The 19,803-nt window shown below is 39.3% G+C and overlaps 1 protein-coding gene across 1 annotated transcript in view; it reads right to left on the bottom strand.

Annotated features, from left to right (window-relative positions):
- LURAP1L (leucine rich adaptor protein 1 like) overlaps nucleotides 1–14,487 on the bottom strand; it is a 44,968-nt gene extending 30,481 nt beyond the window's left edge. The window contains exon 1 of the mRNA XM_060155073.1: nucleotides 13,472–14,487. Coding sequence (XP_060011056.1) covers nucleotides 13,472–13,777 — 306 coding nt within the window. The 5' untranslated portion in view covers nucleotides 13,778–14,487. The remainder of the gene's footprint in view (nucleotides 1–13,471) is intronic.
- Nucleotides 14,488–19,803: the final 5,316 nt, after the last annotated feature.

Below are 19,803 nucleotides of genomic sequence, written 5' to 3'. Positions count from 1 at the left end.
ACTTGTATAATTTCCCAGGCTACTGAAGGATGGTGGTTGGAGGGAGGGGAACTGGACTGAGTGGGGGAAATTTCAAGATCCATTTCTAAGTCCTTATGTAAGTTTGGTCCCCATAAAAACCATGTGGGCTCATCATCATGAGTCCAATATTCACCAAAAGAATCCTTGTCATATTCTAGTTCATTTTTCCCCACTGACAGAAACACACGTAGAGAGAAGACCCTAAATCTCATCTCTTCGTTATCCTGACTTTCTTCTCGCATATTTATTCTGGCGTTCCCAAACTAACTCTTAAAAACTTTCAAATAAGGAATAATTGGAACAAGTATTACTTTATAAAGCAAACACAAAACAAATTTAGAAATTGAACTAATAAACTCAAAATTAAGAAGCACAATATAAAAGTTAAAATTCTGTTTCATTTCATCAGGCTTGTCAGGGCCATAGTTCCTGGCAAACTCTGAACATAGCCAGATTAAAGGAAAAACAAGCGGATAATTTTCAAGAGTTAATTCAACAAATGGATTTTACTATTCAATATAATCCCCAAAAGGAGTTTGTCTGAATTTCAAGAACTAAATTGAATGTAGCACATAGTGACGGTCATAGCATAGCTTGATTTATTACTTCCTTGGCCAAGCAAGTATAATATCAGGCAGAAGCCTATTATTATTGGTCACATTTACTGGGCAAATACTATATTCTAGCAAATACATGCTGTAAACATGGTATAACAGCATATGCTGCAGATGTTATATTCATTGCCTAATTGCTGTAACCTCATAACCCCAGGACTGAGGAAAGAAGGTAGCATATGAGAAAATGCTTTGTAAACTATTGTGTACAGTGCAAAATACTGACTCCTAGGAGAAATCTTTTCTTAGACAAAAATGCTAAAAGATATTTCCTTTTCCTATGTCCTCTTCTCTCTTCTTCCTCACTTAACAAAACTGGCTCCCAGCATCCTTGCCCCCATACAGCTTACATGGTAGAAGGTGATAGTGTTGTTAGTGTAGCCAACGTTCAAAGTGCATTTACTGAATACCACCCACGGTCCAAAATCTTCCAGTTACTCTTTCATTTTTTCATATGGATCACAAGCTCTGGCTCAAAAGATGATTTTGTGAGAACAGGATTTCTGACGTTAAGTCAATAGGAAGGTGGGAAATTGAGGGCATGTTCTTCTAATTGCCCCTTCTATGCTTCAGGTAGGCCCACTTGTATTATTTAACTGAATGCTGGCCTGAGGTAGGCTTCTGATTGATGCAAGGTGGCCACCTGTAGTGCTCTGTTGAAAAATATTCTTAGGACAGGTCTAAACTCAGCAGGAAAAAATGATGTAAGTCATTAATTATGACTGTACTGTATATAGGAGAGAGGAGGGACAACATTTATGACTGTTCTTGTTTTTGAGAAATGCTCACTGAAGTATTTATCTAGAGGTAAAGTAATATCATGTCTGCAGCTTTTAAGTTGAAGAATGTTTAAGGAAAAGTGTGTGTGTTTGCGGGGGGGGGGAGAAAGAAGAGAGAGAGAGAGGAGGGGGAGGGAAGAGAATGAGAAGGTAAAGGTAACATGTGGGAGAGTCTGGGTGGGGTATATAGTGATGTTTGGTACTGTTTTTGTTATGTAAAGTCCAAAATTATTTTAAAATACAGGTTTTAAAAAATATTTCTCCACGTATTTGTAAATTTTTCCTGCAGATAATATAAATAAGAAATATGAAGATTAAAAGCAGCAAAAGTCCATGTAGTATAGCTTCTTGCAAGGTGGTAAAACCAGTGCCTTTGGGAAAGTGAATGGTATGTAAAAGCTCATGTAAGGACAAAAAAATTCAGAAGGAAACCCATGCAGTTGCTGCTTTAGTAGCAATACTAGAGTATTTGATAGCCATTTTTCATCTTTCAAATCTAGTTACTAATTAAAAACAGAAAAATAGGTTGATTCCTTGCAACTGTCTCCACTTCTAGAATGTTATGAATACTCAAGAAGCCTAGCTTTTTTCATTCTGTCAATCTAACTTACCATCTGGTCATCACTGATGAGGTTCACTACAAGTTTGCTAACTGTCTCAAACACGTCAGATACAATGTGCCCAAGTGACGTTGTAGTCCTAAGTTCCGAAGTCTATACTGAGGATGTGCTAAGGATAGTGAGAGAAGGAATGCCCAAACAATCAATGCTATCTGGGTACTAACGTAGGCTGCCAAAATAGACTATTATTTCTTTTCAACCCAAACCACATAGACTGTACCATATATCAATACGTACACAATTATAAATGATGTCTTTTTTCTTGTAAGTTCTTTCTTTTCACTCTGGAACTTCAAAACCTCATTCCTGAGTAGGAAGAGAGGATGGCAAAAACTATCAATAAAATGTGCCTTTTCTTTGTGCACCTAACAGAGTAGCAAAACAACTCTTCCATTTCTATGTGTTGCCAGTACCCCTGACAGCAATGGTTTCTGCAACTGACCATATCTGAGGATAGAGTAGGTCCTGCAACCAAGAAGAAATTCTGTTGTATCACTTCACAGCGGAAGAAAGGTTCCTTTCTCTTCTCCTCTTCTCTTTTCTGTTCTCCTTCCTCCCTTCCTCCCTCACCCCCCACCCCACCCCCTGCTGCTTCTTTTTCTCTCCCTCTCTCTTTCTAAGTCAAATGTCACAGTAACAGGTAATAGGAAGAAACATGTTTTAGTCTTTCTTAACCAAGAACCTAAATTCCAGGTGAGTGGAATTGGCCAGTGGGAAGCAGAGGACGGATTGGGGTTCTGTGTTCCTGTCCAAAAAAGTAATATTGCTAATGCATTCCAAACCCAAAAATTAGAATTAGGACTAAGGTGTACTTTAATTTACACATTAAACAAATGCTGAGTCCCTAAATGATTGGGTGTTAGAGAAACACAAGCATTGATTAATCATAGCTTCTGCCCTCAGGGTGATTATAGGGAGGGAGAAAAAGACAGCAGTTTTATTAACCAAGTTGAAATATACAGCTGAACATTTGGCCCAATAATAAAGTGACAAATGAAGTCAGGTACACAGGATTTTGTCAGACTTTCACCTTGTGGAAATCTGTAGCTCCAGAGACTTATAAATATAACTTAAATAACCATGTGCTTTTACTGCAGAAAGATTGTGTCAATGAACAATATTTAAAATACCATGAAATCATTAAGTTTTATAGTGTGACTATAAAATCACTGATCTAAGTGATTACATTGGTGGCTCTGTGTGTTATTTTTTGCACTACTGTGTTATCATCACCTTGTAAGATGGTAGAAGGCTGGACTATGGTTTCAGATTCTTACCCATGAAATCCAAAAAAGGGCTTTGTCTGTAATCAACTATTTCTTATCCTTTTCTGTATTCTGAGCAGTGACGACTTTTCTCTCTTAAAACCTATGTGAACATCTATCAGAGTCTTCATATTTTCTACCCATCTGTTTCTGGCAGGAGGCATAAGGCCCATAGGAGGAGACTGTGGAATGCTTGGTAAATGTTTCTGAGCGCAGTCGTCCATTCCATTACCTTCTTGTGGTGGTCTTGCCCGTGATTAGCATCAGCCACTCCAAGATCCTGATGGGTCAGTTGGTTTTTGTTTGTTTGTTTTGCGGTACGCGGGCCTCTCACTGTTGTGGCCTCTCCCGTTGCGGAGCACAGGCTCCGGGCCCAGCTGTTCCGTGGCATGTGGGATCCTGCCGGACTGGGACACGAACCCGTGTCCCCTGCATCGGCAGGCGGACTCTCAACCACTGCGCCACCAGGGAAGCCCTGTCAGTTGGTTTTTAATTCACCTTTTTCAACAGAAAGGACTTGCCAGAGTTGAAGTGGTCATTTCTTACTTGGGCACTAATCATTCCTGGTGTTGCTTTTGTGCTCAATGCCAAATTTAGCAACCCAGATGTAGTTTGTGCAGGACAAGAAGTTATTTTACATGTAGCCATGCCCCTCCCCCTTCTTCTATGAAATACAATAAAAGGACAGAAGAGAAAGATAATAGGACAACTTCTAATCTCATCTTTTCCTATAAGTATGAAATAGTTAAGCCATTAATCAAATGAGAAAGACAAAAAAAACTAATGCTTAATGAGTGCTTACTATTTAGTAGGCAGACTCCCAGCTACTTTATGTATATTAAACTCATTATGTGCTTAAAGACACATAGCTGGTAAAAGGCAGGGCTGTGATTCCTTGAATTCACCTTTACCTATTCTAAAGCCCATACTCTTTTATTTTCTAAAATTCTGCCTATTTATACTTTTTCTTATCAAAATACAATGTATACTTAGTGCAGATAAAGTAAATAGAACAATAGAGCACAACAGAAAAAATTTAAAATGTCATTCATAACCCCACCATCCAATGATACCCTATAATGTTAACAGTAGTATTTGATTCCAGCCTTTTGTTCTAAGCATGTAAATATCTATAACCATTTTCTCTCTTCCATAAATAATCTTACAGTATAATTTTAATAGCTACACAAATTTCTATCATATGCAGATAAATAGCCTACCTACCATTATTGGTCATTTAGATTATTCCATTTTTTTTTCAATCATACATAATACCAAAGGTACACACAAACTATATTTTTGTACAAATTCATTATTATTTTCTTAGAGTAAATTTTTATATTTATCTTAAATATTACTGATACCAGAATTGCTGTGTTGAGTATCTTTTTTTCCCTTTTTTATTTTTATTTATATATTTTTGGCCGAGCTGTGGCGTGCAGGATCCTAGTTCCCTGACCAGGGATCGAACCCCATCCCCCTACAGTGGAAGCACGGAGTCTTAACCACTGGGCCGCCAGGGAAGTCCCCCCTCTTTTAAATACAGTGTCAGGTTTACCACTTAAAAAGGTGCTTGGAACATACACTTCCGGCAGCAGTGCAGGAGAGTGCCCAGTTCTCCCCATCCTTGCCAATACCTGACATTGCCGTTCTTTTTTTCATTTTGCAAGGAAGTCAAGAAAGGCTTTTATTTTAGTCATGTACATACCGAACTAGGAGAAGCTCACTGAGCTTTCATTGTATTTTACACCTGATAGAGCATCCATCTTAAGTTATAAACTCATGGCTTGTAGGCAACAGGCTGGAACATTTTTTTTTTTTTTTACCTCTTGATGAACGGTTATAGTTTTGTCTTTTTGATGAACAGCTGGAATTGCCAGTTAACAAGTATAATGAATAGAAGTGTCTGAAAATGGCATGGTCTGCTTTGGGAGCCAGTGAAGTCCCCATCACTGAAGAAATTCATCAAAGGATGGATGATCAATGGGTGAGGATGCCAGTGGGGAATTGGTCTAAAGGCACCAAGGAACCTCTTAAGTTCTTTCCCACCCTAGGGTTCTACAGTGGTCTTTTCTATTTCTAGAGTTTATTGACTCTGTCTTTTTGCCTCACCAACTGCAGTATGTTTTTATACAAATAGACTCTAACTGCTGTCCTTTGCCAGTAACCCATCGAAAGTGGGAGCACTGTAAGTTGTGTTTTGAAGCTATAGATATATATTCAATACCAGAGTATTTACTGAATCTAGAAAACTAGCTGCAACATGAGCTTCTGAGAGTCTCAATTTTAAAATTATACACACACATATGCCTCCACAAATATATGTCTATAATTATAGCTAAAGGTATATAAGAAACTATAGGTATACTTACATATATTCAGAAAATTTCTAGGAGGATACATAGAATATTATTCATAGTAGTTGTCTCTAGGGATTGGAAATTGGGAAGGGGGATGTGGGGAACCTTCATTTTCTACTTTAGATCCTTTTGTACTATTTGCATGTTTTAATAACAGCATGTATCATTTCAATTATAATAATTTAAACATTTTATGAAATTAAGGGAAAACCTGGAAACAAAATTAACATCACACCAATAAAGAGCTAGTAGTAGCTCTTTATGATTAAATTCTCAGCAAAAGAACTACAGGTAGTTCTGTGACTTGCACAGCCGTGAAAGTTGGACTTTATCACCATGAGGAAGGACTTTCCTTCTCAGTTTTGGTCTCAAGCTTCGTTTGGTTGGCACCAAAACAACAAAATCAACGTAAATTTAGTTAAATGTCTTTTGCAAAAACTAAATAAATAAATAATCAGAGAAACTATTATAATCATATCCTGGGCTATCAATCCCTGAGTTGTGACATACATCTCACTGTTTGGGGTGCTGGTGTTAAAACCTTTCTATGTGTTTCCTGAGGTGGGTACTAATATAGCAACAATTTTGTTCTGCTCCCAAATATATGGAAAGTTGAAGACTTACATCTGGCTCACTGCAGGCATCCTAATTTAAAATACAGAGAAAAAAAGAACATTCCGTAATTTTAATTACAAATGGATAATCTGATCATTTTTTACATAAAAATAAGCCATGTTATCCAGAATGTTTTTTAAAAATTAAAAATTATTCTACAACAGCAATGTGATGCTGATAGTAGAGGGGAAATACATGGGAATGTGATGTGCCCCCTAGCACTTAGAAATGAGGGAAATTGATTATCCTCTGAAAATCTGAAATCAATAATAAGACATCAGAGATCAAGATTGAAAACTCACCCTAAAGACGTCCAATATGACCAACTCCTGATTGATGGGATTAACATTTTGAAGAATAAGATGTGTCAGTTAGAATACAGGCTGAACAGCAGTGGACATGCTGGCAGACCCAACCAAGACAATTAAGGGAAATGGCTGTCCTGGAGATGCCAAATGCAGCGCTGGGTCCGGTAGTGCCAGGATACCATCAAATTTCTATCTCACTATTGTGCTGATCCTCTGCTTCACCAGTCTTCCAACTGTCCATAAAATGGGCCTTCAGGGAGAGGGCGAGTTAGTAATATATTATAGTTCCAGTTTTTTGGGTTTTTTAGATAAATTTATTTATTTATTTATTTTGGCCGTGTTGGGTCTTCATTGCTACATGCGGGCTTTCTCTAGTTGCGGTAAGCAGGGGCTACTCTTTGCTGCAGTGCGCGGGCTTCTCTTTGTGGTGGCTTCTCTTGTTGCGGAGCATGGGCTTTAGGCACGCGGGCTTCAGTAGTTGCGGCACTTGGGCTCAGTATTTCTGGCTCGAGGGCTGTAGAGCGCAGGCTCAGTAGTTGTGGCACACGGGCTTAGTTGCTCCGTGGCATGTGGGATCTTCCCGGACCAGGGATCAAACCTGTGTCCCCTGCACTGGCAGGCAGATTCTTAACCACTGCGCCACCAGGGAAGTCCCTAGTTCCAGTGTTATACATCACTTTGTTATGAGTTGATTTGAAGGATATTAATTATATCTTCAACTAAAGAATCCAGTGTTCTGATTATGCCAGATCTCTAGGAGCAGAATCTGTTTGGTCATCATGGGCCTTCTAAAGTCTGAACAAACCTAAGATGGTTTTGAGCCATAGTTTCTTGGTGGCCATTCTGCCTTCTCCATGTGGTAGGGATCATCTTGTGCCATGTTAGCATTCTGATCCAACTTTTAGAGGTTTTACTGATATTATTATTATCAAAAAAGAAAAAAAAAAACTCAACAAAAAGGTTATGTTAAAATGGTATGTGATGGAGGAGAAGTACATTCCAATTTGAAGACTTGGTTATTTCTTCAATAGAGGAATGAAGTGTTCTGATTAAGTCAGATTTCTGTGGATGGAATTTGATTCTAGAAGAACTATTGAATATTTGGATAATCATTTATTATAAAAAGCAAAGTAATGATATTTTCATTTTAATTAGTAACTAGCTGAGGTTCATATAAGAGAATTGACAGAATAAATATTAACTAAACATTTCTTAAATTCTATCAGGAATCTGTTTATATTACCTAACAACCCACAGTGCTTACCTCACAAGTGGGTGAGGAGTGAGAATGAAATGACGTAATACATGAAAACTGTTTACAGTGCCAACTGACATATTGTAATCATCCAATAAATGTCAGGTGACATAATAAAATATTATTATGTAAAATAAGAAAAGTGAAATCCAGACATTTTAAAATTATGTAAATGTGTATGTGCCTATATATGCAGGCAAAGACGTAGAAAAAGACCTGAGAGGATTCACACCAAACTGTCAGCAGTGGTTTCTTTTGGGGTAAAGAGTAATATGGGGAAGATGTATTGGGAGTAGGTAAAAAGGGACTTTTGTTTCTCTTTATATCATATTTCTGGAAGTTTTATAATGAGAGCATATATTTAATTTTGAAAAGGAAACAATAACAGTTTTAAAAGAATACCAGAAGGTCCACTGGTAGTTGTGGGATGAAATCACTGTAGAAATATTCAGTCACAATACATAGGCACACTTCATGGTGCTGAGATATAGTATGGTTTGGGAGTAATTTGGATCCAGCGGATTGCCAGTGGTTCTTGACCTACTCAAATTATTTAACCCCTGTAAGCCATAGTTTCCTTATCTGTAAAATGAACATAATAGCTATATATAAACATCCAGCACGGTGTTTAGCCCCTTCTTAAAAAGGAGAGTTATTCGGGTTTTATTTATTTATTTATTTATTTTCTATTTATCTATTTTATTTTTTTTTTGCGGTACGCGGGCCTCTCACTGTTGTGGCCTCTCCCGTTGCGGAGCACAGGCTCCGGACGCGCAGGCCCAGCGGCCATGGCTCACGGGCCCAGCCGCTCCGTGGCATGTGGGATCTTCCCGGACCGGGGCACGAACCCATGTCCCCTGCATCGGCAGGCGGACTCTCAACCACTGCGCCACCAGGGAAGCCCTATCAGCACTTTTAATTCCTTGTACAAGGCACATTCGCCATGACAGATCTCCTCAGCTTTATCTTTTAATCTCAACACTTATGTCTGATTTCCACTATGGCATCTTGTACATGCTGACGTGCTGGTTTGTAATCTTTCTCTGGCAAAATTATATCCCCATTTTATCTTTTCAGCTATCTTGTGAACTCATCAAGGAAGACGCCTTCCTTAAGGGTTTTTCTTAAAGTTTTGTTCAATTAAAAAAAAAAACCTAAATGATAAAATAGTAAAGATACTATTGGAAGTATTATGGAACAAATGATAGAAAGCTCCTATCCTACTCTGAATCTTTTCCAAAGCAGTTGTGAAGTTAATGTAATGAAATTATGATCTCTTTTTGAGGAAATATAAAGTATATTTTTTATTACAAAATAGGCAAGCCATTTATTATGGGGGTGCGGGGACATGAAAAAGATCAATAAGAGAAAATATTGATAAAAACCAAGTACAATTGTATCCTTCTCAAAAATTTTGACATTTTGATTCATGTTCTTCTGGTATCATTTATGTGTGTTTGTGTCTAGCCCTGTGTATTGCCTAGAAAACTTTATTAAAGCAAGAGTTGAGGAATCAGGTGGGGTATTTGAATGCTTTAATAGTAAGACAAGTAACTAGCTTGAAATTGTTTCTCTCACTGTTACACGGCTGCTGTGCCAATATGTACTTGCTAAAAATATGGGATCAGGACACAATATCTTCAAATTAGTTATTCATAATGGTACCACATTAACCATTCCAGCGTGACACAGAATTGACTAAAATCTGGAATACGGCATCAATAGGTAGTATATACTTCATTTCAAACTATACTTTGATGACTGAACAGTAATTATCTAGGAAGGCAAACTTGGGAGCGTCCATTAGATCCCTTCTAATTCCAGGCTGTGATTCATTAGTGATTGCCTTTATAAACTTATGCATTTCAAATTTTTTCCAGAGTAAATCGATGAAAATAATTTTCACTCTTAAACTAGAGGTATGATATGGACATTATTGAGATAGCACTAAAATCCTTTGAACATCTTGTAAAAGAAAAGTGCAGTATAAAATGTATTACTAAGTGGTAAACATTGACTTTGACAGAGATTATTTACATTTACTGGAAAAATATTTCAGATGTTATGAGGCGTTCTAAAACTTAGGGCAGCAGTTGATAAGTAATGCTTAAAGTCTTAAGAAAATTTTGCAAAAGGAGTCTGCATAGACAGTGGAATGAAAAGTCCAATCATAGGACAGGACCTCTTCCGAAGACTGACTTTTTAAAGTAGCCATTTTGTACTATATTCCCAAGGTCTCCAGGCTGGCCTGGTACATTGTTGGCACTCAATAAATATTTGCTGATTATTGAGTGAACCCATATCTGAAACAGCCCTTGACATGCATCCTGATGGCTTCTGTTTGTTGGTCCCTTAGTACTCTAGGGATTGCTGACTTACCACAGATTTATAAAAACTATTTTGAAGAGAAATTATTGGGATGCAGACGAGAATGGGGGAAAAGCACAGTACATGGAGTCAGATGATATGAGTTCAAATTGTGATTCTGTTGACTAGTTAGCTATGTGACATTGGCCTGATTTCTCAACCATCTCTAAGCCACAGTGATCTCATTTGCAAAATGTGGATGAAAATACTTATTTCCCAGTATGACCTTATGCTCAAATAATATGACAGATCGTAAAACACTGTGAATTGAAAAGTAGTGAACAAATATAATTGGGCAGACTTCGTACCAGAAGTCTGACATCTATTTCTGATTTCATTATAAACTTCCTATGTGTATCCCTGCATTTGCTTATTGTCAAATTTCCTTATCTTTAAATTAAAAATAAAAAAATATTTTACACATTGGGAAAATGTGCTCTCTCTCCAGAACATCTGAATTGGCCTACTGTATCAAATATATGCCTGCAAGTTTTCTTTTCCAATATTTTCCTTCCCACACCCTTTATTATGTATTGTGCTATTTATGTTGTTAATAAGGGTTTCAAGGTGAAGAAGTCTGGCCACAGAAACAGTCCCCCGTCCACCCCCAACTTCCATCTCTTTCATCTTGCTTCCTTTCCACCTGTATCTCACAGACTTCAAGAGCATTGATTGTAATATTTACAGAGAAGAGTTAAGGAAATGATTCATCTCATAAAAGGAGATGAGAGAGACAATGAGAAGATCAGGTGCATGTAAATAAGTTTAAGTTTTGAGACTCCGTCCCTGCAAGTCTAAGGTGCCTTGTGTCAGTGGTAAGTACATCCATCCTAATAGGAAAAGAAGGAAGGCTTAATTCCTGAAAGTCTCTAGAAAATCCTGTACATGGCTAAGGTGTTTCTTACGAAGGAGTTCTGAGGGCAGGACTGAACGAAGCCTGATAATTCCAGACCATCCAGAAGAAAAATCTGTGAACAACTCAAAGTAAGGAGCATGAAATGTGTGGTCAAGCGTTAGACCAAGGAGGCTGACTCAGTGCTCATAGAAGAGAGCAGAAAAGAACATAAAACTCACAGGGGCATCGCCCAACTTCTCGACATGGGGATGCCAGGAGACAGGAAGAACTGCACAACTGCATCTGTTCCATGTTTATAACTAAACTGCCAAGTCTGCATAAAAACAAATCTGTTGCTTTGCAATTATGCTGAAGCTGGGGTTTTTAGTACCCGTAAGAGTTATGTTAAAATGGGGGAAAACTGTCTCATTGGCAGGGGAATATACCTGTTTTCAATCCTTTCCCTCTAAACTCCCATAGCCAATGTTATCATTTGCTCAATAAAGGAGACCTTTATTAGAGTACAGAGTTGAACACAAAACATCTGTTCTGACATAAATTCTCCTAGGTTCATAGATAACTATGCTTCACGTAGAAAACATAATGAATAGTCAGTTTAATAATCTACCCCTCCTGTTGTTGTTGTTTCTGCTTGCTTTTTTAAAATGTATTTATGTATATACCATAATCATTATGCATAACAAGATCTGGCTTGGGGAAACAGATTTTTATTAACTGTGACATTTTCATTAAGAAAAATAGACAAGGCTGGAAAATGTCTTTTGTTGAAAATAACCAGATTTTTTTTACCCTACAAAATTCTTCAGCACACTAGGCTTTATATACTACAAATAATAAATGGCAAATGAGTGCAAGAGATTTGAGAGCCCTAAATAGGCTCCTTGAACTTTTTGTTTTGTATTTTGAGCACCCAGTTAATTACCAGGTATAGTCAATGCTTAGTCAATACTTGTTGAATAACTAACATGTATAACCTGTGGTGTGTGTGTATATTTAGTGAAACATGAATAGAGTAATAAAATCATTTGCATTACACATGTTGTATGAATACACACACACACATATATATACACACACATACATAGACCTATATATGTATGTCTCTATATATTTGCATTCAAACTGGGAAGAAAATGGATTCTTGAGACATAAAAACTAAAGTTCTTAAGTAAACCAGCTTAAAAGATCTTGAGAGAGGTTTTTGGAGCCCTTGTGTTGATAGTGTGGTAAAAATTCTGAGCATAGGACATGATCTCTGAAGAATGGCTTTTTGCACTAGTATATTTGCCAAGATTACTTTATGCTTGGAATTTATTCCCTCCCAGTGTTCCAACTGCAAAAAGAGAGGAGCTAAGGTAACACCACCGGTTACTTCTTTTTCATGCAAAGCCCCAGTAGATCGGTCATTTATGTAGAAGTGGCTGAGGCCCCTGTTGTAACTTTCCTCCTTTCCAAGCTGGTGGAAAATGCTGTTGTTTTGTGGTCATCTTCTTAAAAGGATTAAGGAAGGAATCATTTCCTCCAAGCAGTTCATTGTACGAATAAACCGAGGTCCACAGAGGTTAAGTGACTTGCCTGAGTTCATGGTAAGTAAATAAGTGTCTCCCTCTAAGTACATCCGGAATAACAAGTATTCTCGGACCCTTTCTAGTCCCATTGTCCTATTCTTAGGCTAACATTTGCAAACAGCACGGAAAACAATTGCAGATTGAGGACTGACGGGGGAGGGTAGGAAGTGGTCATTAGCAAATCCCTGGGCCTGGGGATCACCTGCTCTTTTGGATCAACCATGAGACAAGCTATTCATAAGGACATCAAGGACGAGTGGGCCATTGTTTTCAGAACCAGCAGTGAAGAATCAGCTCCACAGTGGCCTAGGAACTGCTCGGCTGCTGCACCAAGGGGCGGGGCGGTGGTGGTGGAAGAGGAGTGAGCCAGGAAGAAGGGCTGCAGGGACCCCGCCGCGCCACCTTTCGGCAAACCAGGAAGTATTTTTACAGTAAGTGCAAGGGACCGAGCCACCTTTTGAACTGAAAGTGTGAACGGCGCACAGCAGGCCCCAGATGCGTGCAATAACTGCAGACCCCCTCGGCGGGCTTATGCCTGGGAGGCTGCAGACTGGCATCTCAATGGTCAGAGCCAGGAAAAGGGAGTTGACGTCAGAAAGTACACAGAGCAGGGCAGGCTCTGCTGTCTTAGCAAACCGTGACCGAGCAAAGTCTCGGGTAAACAAGCTTCCCGGCTGCTGCCTCCAGATGCGCACCCGCTGCGCGCTCCCCTCCCCGTGTTTCCCACGCACCCATGGCTCAGCTCGGCCGCCCCGGCCGCCCTCTCTGCCCCCGACCGCATCTTCCGATCTCCCGGTGCTTCTGCGCGGGCCCCCACTCCCACAGCTGGAGAGCCACACTCACCATGTCTTGCCTGAGGAGGTGAAGCTTGGTTTCCAGCCTCTCCAGGGCGCTACTGGAATGGCTAGGTTGTGGGGAGCCAGAGGTTGGGGAGGGCGAAGAGGAGGATGACAGGGAGAGAGGGAAACTGCAGCTGCTGCTGCTGCTACTGCAGACTCCGCCACCGCCGCTGCTCCCCCCGGCGGGGTCTCTGTCCCTTTCCTGGGGCACCGGCTCCTCCCCACGGAGCGAGCGCACTAGGCTGTCGGGCACTTTGCGCCCTAGCTTCAGCTCGATGTCTCGGAGGTCGGGCAGCGGGCCGTCGTCCATGACTTTTGAAGAACGATGAAAATGGTTATAAAACGCTACGGATGAGAGGCAGCAGGGGCCTGCACGTCTGCCTGAAGATCAGCACACCCCTACCGAGCCCAGGTCTCTATCCTCGGCGGATCAAACGGTCCGCTCCATAACCGCCCGCGCGGTATCAGCCCTGAAATCCGCACAGGATGGGCGGGTCGCCGCCGCGGTTCCCGGGGCGCAGTGACTCCCTCGACACTTGTTAAGATTATAGAGCCCCCTTCATCCTCTTCCTTTTTGGCTACCCCACTGCAAAGTTGAGTTAATTGATATTGCAGAGAGGGGGAAATTCCAAGTACTAGAGACCGAAAGACAAGAGGGAAATGAAGTCTGTCTGAGCTCTATGGGGGAAAAAATTCACATTGTTAAACTGTCCGTTCACATCCCAGCGCCATTCACCACCTGCCCATCTGGTACCATGCGACACAAAATAATGATGTGGCCACACTCCAGGGTAGTTTCATTTTCCAGCCATATGTCTCCAAGCTTTCGGAATATCCTGGATTGTCAGAAATTATTTCTAGTCAGTGATAGAGGAGGTCGGTCGTGTGCATAGATGCATAAAAAAGAGAGTTCGCTTATCAGGAGTTTAACGGCTTCCTCGAGGCAGCACAAATTCCCTTCTTCTCATTTAGGCTGTTAGATCCAAGTCATTGTGTTCCCCCAAGCCTCGGAAACTTTAAGCTCCGCTGGCAGGTGGACCAAACCAGGGCCAACCCCTGTACCGTAAAACACAGGCAAGAAGAGCAACAGAAAATTTCCTACCCCTGCTGCCAGTAGTAGTTTCAACATCCTGTTTTAGTTGGGAGTGCCTAATACGGGGATAAGATTTTCAGTTTTCCCAACGAAATTGCCGGGTAGCTACAACTTTTAGGCCTGGTAACAATAGAGGCAGAAGAATGACTTTAAATGTAGTGTCATCCCCTACCCCCCATCTTCCTAAATGACAAAAATTTAGCTTTAGAAGCCTTTCCTAATAATTTTGTACTAATATACAGTGTAATAAATTCACCAAAAGTTCAGTGAGAATGTGCAACCAAAGCTAATTGTCTTACCAAATGCTACATTGTCACCGCAAGCAGATGTGAAAAATAGCCAGAATAATCCCTATGACTACTGAGGATAGTGGTGGATTTTAAAAGGAGAAGGTTGCTGAGATACTTATACTCAATATTCTTTCTCCGTAATTAAGGTAAAACTAGTCTTTGATAATTTATCTATATTTTTCAACTATTTGAAAGAAACCCAAAGCCTGCCATCTATTGATCTGAGATTCTTCTACCAAGTAAGTTATTATGAGCTATATGGATTATAGGTTTGATTCAACATTGAATTCGTGTTAAGAATCTTCAAGTAGAAGGTACTATTTTCAACCTAGTAAGCTCTATTTGGGGTTCCATTACGATATTTCAAAATAGGGACCCCTCTCTTTCTGGGACAAGTAAGTATTTGTGTTCTTGGTCCTTCCCAGAGACATCACTCAGGTTTTACACTTATAAGCACATGGGCAAATACATCTCAGAGTACTTTCTTAGCTGAGCCTCATCCAGGAAGCCTAAGGATAGATAGGAAACAAGCCTTCTGAGTGAAATATTTCATGTCAGGGAGAAAGTTGCTAAAGTTCTCTTGTCAACATGTCAGAAATTGTATGTTATTTCTTCTCATAAAAAAGAAATGAAGAGGGCTTCCCTGATGGCGCAGTGGTTGAGAATCTGCCTGCTAATGCAGGGGACACGGGTTCGAGCCCTGGTCTGGGAGGATCCCACATGCCGCGGAGCAGCTAGGCCCGTGAGCCACAACTACTGAGCCTGTGCATCTGGAGCCTGTGCTCCGCAACAAGAGAGGCCGCGATAGTGAGAGGCCCGCGCACCGCAATGAAGAGTGGCGCCGGCTTGCCACAACTAGAAAAAGCCCTCGCACAGAAACGAAGACCCAACACAGCAAAAATAAATTAATTGATTTATAAACTCCTACCCCCAACCTCTTCTTAAAAAAAAAAAAAAAAGGCTTATTGTGGGTGGAAAAACCTGTAAAGAAAAAAAAAAGAAATGAAGAAAATAGTTGTAAATTAAGTGGCCCATTTTAGAGTTGGAACAACCATTTATGGAAGCAAAGGAGAACAAAACTAAATCTCAAATCACTGATAAAACTACATGCTCTGTCCTAAATTTGGAAAACCACAAGCTCATTGGATAAGAATTACACTGTAACATGTAATTATGGAAAGCCTGAATTTCAGTAAAGAAGAGGTTTTTACTTTGCTTTTCTTTGTTTGTTTGTTTTGTTTTTTGTCATAAAGCCCTTACAAAGTTCAGCATAGGGCTGGCTGAGGAGAGTAGCGCGTAAACACAGTATCTAACTTGAACTTGGTCCATAGAAGTAGTTTATTGTCAAATTATCATCAGTGTAACTGTACAAAAAAGGAACACCTCCTTTGCTGTGAGTCACAGACAGTAAAATTGTATTTGATACCGAAGATATTCAAAAATAGAAAACTATTTTTTTCATTTTAGATTTCTGCAGAGAAACCATCTCTGAAGGTAAAAACATGATCTGTATGTAAATCAGTATTTTGTGCTGGTGCAATATAAAACAAATGTGAGCTTTTTAAGAAAAGCTTAGTTATGATAAGCCTTTTAAAATTTCTCAACTTAATGCTTTATGACATTTTAGTTTAAAATAGAGATGTTTTGAATGCCAAAATGATAATTTTCAAAACATATTAGAATCACAGTAATCTTATTAGGCCTCTAATTGACTGTGTTAACCCTGTCAATTACTGCTTTATGTTGTCTGATGTGAGAAAATTCCTTGCCCAAAACGTTCAAAAGTAAGGATCTTTTTTACTTTTGGGTCTTGAGAATATTTTGTTTGTCTTCAAGATTTTTCTATGATGAAAAAGAATGTGTGAGAGGTTTAACTAATTGCTAACTGTTAGCCCTATATTATACGTTGATTTGAGGGTTTAGTTGACAAGAACTGCAGTAGCAGGCCTGGGGAGGAAGTGAGGTCATCAGCAAAAAAGAGGGCCCATGGAGAGAACAGAGAAGAAATAGGAGGGAAAAACTCTGCAGAGCAATTCTTTATATTTATCTGGTCCCCCTCTCTCAGCAGTGCTCCCTTCCTGCTCCTGCTTTTCTTGTCCCTCTCCAGCCACCTCTTGTTTCCTTAATTGATAGCATCTTCCAGCAACAACCTAAACTCAGGATGTTTCCCCAAGACTAATATACTGAAAAGTAAAATCATAAAAGTAGTTACTCTGTTATTTGTGTTTGTGATATAATTTTCCAGACCCAGACTACCTTATTATATGCGTCCTTTTCTGACTGCCTTATTGTATGAGCTGGATTTGCCTTTGTTCCATTTAGAATGCCTAAGGAATCTAAGAATGGGTATTAAACTATGGAGAACTTTTAAGAGACTGGGTTTCTTCCCCAGTTGGATTGTGTTCACAAAGAAGGAAAGAGAGACTCTTATTTATCATTAAAAAAAAAAAAATCTGGTAGCTAATGAAGTGGGAACATTGTTGGACTCAGATGACAGGTTTTAAAAGAATGCCTCAGTCACAAAAACAGAGTGATGTGGTGCAAGCTTTACACATTCCACCCTTAGAACACTTCCTGGTATGAGACAGTGTTTAGAGCAAAAGTAGACTCAGCAAGACTTTGTATGGTGTGAGTAATGCCACTCCATAATCTGCTGCTGGCCTTACGGTGAAAAGAAAAAAAAAAGGCCTTCTACCTTCTCTCTTGCACGGATTGAAAGTCTGCAGCATTCCCAACTCTCGCTGGCACAGAGTTCAAGGACTAGGGCAGAGTCTCTAACCTGAGATTCCATTCCCCACAGTGCAGAGTAATTTCAAACAGTTAACAGCCTCAAGTTACCTTTAAGAATTTTAGGAAGTAACTATGTAATGGGTGTCAGGTTCTTTAAATCTTTGTTTTAAATGTGTAGAGGTGCTGTTCCTATAAATATTGTTGTTCAGCTGATGATGTGTTTAACAAGGAAGGTGTCATAGCAAAACTAAAGACTGTTGATCCCATCCATACATAATGGAATTATATATCTGCTAAAGCTATGAAGATTTTACCCTGCCTGTCTATAGAGTCATTTAATTCAATTATAATTTTGTAGCTTGGTTGGGTCTGTTTTACTAAGAAAAATCATCTGGTTTATTACCAACTTGAACAACTTATACATGTGTATGCCATATATATCCCTGTATCATCCATCTATCTATCTATCTGTCTATCTATCTATCTATCTATCTATCTGTCTGAAATACCTTTCCCTAAGGAGCACAGATCCTTTAAATAGTTCTCTGATTGGAGTGTAATTAATATGTATAATCAGAGCTAAACACTTTCCTGAGAGATTTTCTAGACAATACTAAAAATAGGTTACCAGCATCTAAGTCTGTCTTATCCCCTCTTCATAATCCCTGTCAAATCTCTCTGTCTTCATTGTTTGTAATGGACTCCTTTATTTCCTTTTACTTGCTGTCCCGAGCTCTGAATTTCTACTGAGAGGTGCATAGCAGGGCCCAGAAAAGAGATATCTTTAATGAAGCTAACCACGAGCTTTTCTTCTGTAGTCATCCTAGTTTGGCTTACTGAATGGACTTAAAGGTTATTTCGGTGGAGTGCTGGTAAATGTTTACAATTAATTCTTTGAAAATATAAAAATAACTGGCTTGTGGCTTTTGACAGTTTTCATGGTGTAAGTATTCCCACCGTGGCTGATTTCAAGCTACCAATGTAAGCTGGGAAGAAATGAGCAGTAGCACATTTTTCCCCAACTGTTTCCACCAAACAGATAAATTTGACATAAATAACCTCAAGAGCACAGATTATGGTAAAAAGTAGTCAAACAATTAGGAAGTGATGAGTTTTGATATTTATTACATTTGTCTTAATATAATTTACCTAATTTAAAACTTATACAATGTTATTTTAAAAATAATGGCTGTGTTTAGCAACTGGCTTACAAAATTCCTAAAAATTTAACAATTGGCTGCTGTAAACTGGTATGGGCTGGCTCCAGTGTACCTCTGTTTCATAAAATCTTGGGGGATGATCATTAATTCTAGTTAAGAAACGAGATAAAAACTCAAAGCCAGAGAAAGCAGTTCAGCTTTAAGTCTAAGGTTGGGTAAAGTGATAATTGGGGAAGTAAGTCCCAAAGTCAAAGTAGAAAGATGAAGGGTCTCATAAAACTGTTTGTGTTTGTTTCCTGGCGCTGCCAAAACAAAGTAACACAAATGGAGTGGCTTATAACAAAATAAATTTATTGCCTTACAGTTCTGGAGATGAGAAGTCCAAAATCAAGGTACTGACAGGGCCATACTCCCTCTGGATACTTTAGGGAATGATCCTTCCTCACCTCTTCCAGCTTCTGGTAGCCCCAGGCATTCCTTGGTTTGTGGTAGCATAACTCCAGTCTCTGCCTCCATCATCACATGGCTGTCTTCCTTCTGTGTTTGTGTCTAAACTTCTTTCTTCTTGCAAGGATGTCAGTTATTGTGGGTTAGGGACCCATCCTATTCCGGTATATCTTAACTTAGCAAATTAAAACTGCAACAACTGCATCCCCAAATAAAGTCACATTCTGAGGTATGATAGGGTTAGGATTTCACCATATCTTTTTGGGGGACACAATTCAGCCCATAACACTGTGGAATGATGTAGGTCTTGCAGGTCCACTTCAGACATGAGGCTGCGAATAATACGAAAGAACTGGAATCTTTGTTTTATTTGGTACTTTTTTATATTTGGCAGTGATGTATGGAGGTCACCTTGAAGGCTTAAAGCCACAGAAAAGAAATAGTTAACAGTCTCTTTTCTAATCAGTAAAAATGTATTTATCCCTTTATTAATAATCACCTCTGAGTTAGTTAATAACAGCTATTAGCTTTATTTTTTAAAGTATGCTTTTATAGACTATAAAACTTTGATCACAGAAACATCCCTATCTTGAAATCCAGTTACATGATCTTGGAC

This window comes from Lagenorhynchus albirostris, chromosome 7 (assembly GCF_949774975.1).
Source record: "Lagenorhynchus albirostris chromosome 7, mLagAlb1.1, whole genome shotgun sequence".
Lineage (NCBI taxonomy): Eukaryota > Metazoa > Chordata > Mammalia > Artiodactyla > Delphinidae > Lagenorhynchus > Lagenorhynchus albirostris.
This window is presented reverse-complemented; position numbering and strand designations above follow the sequence as displayed.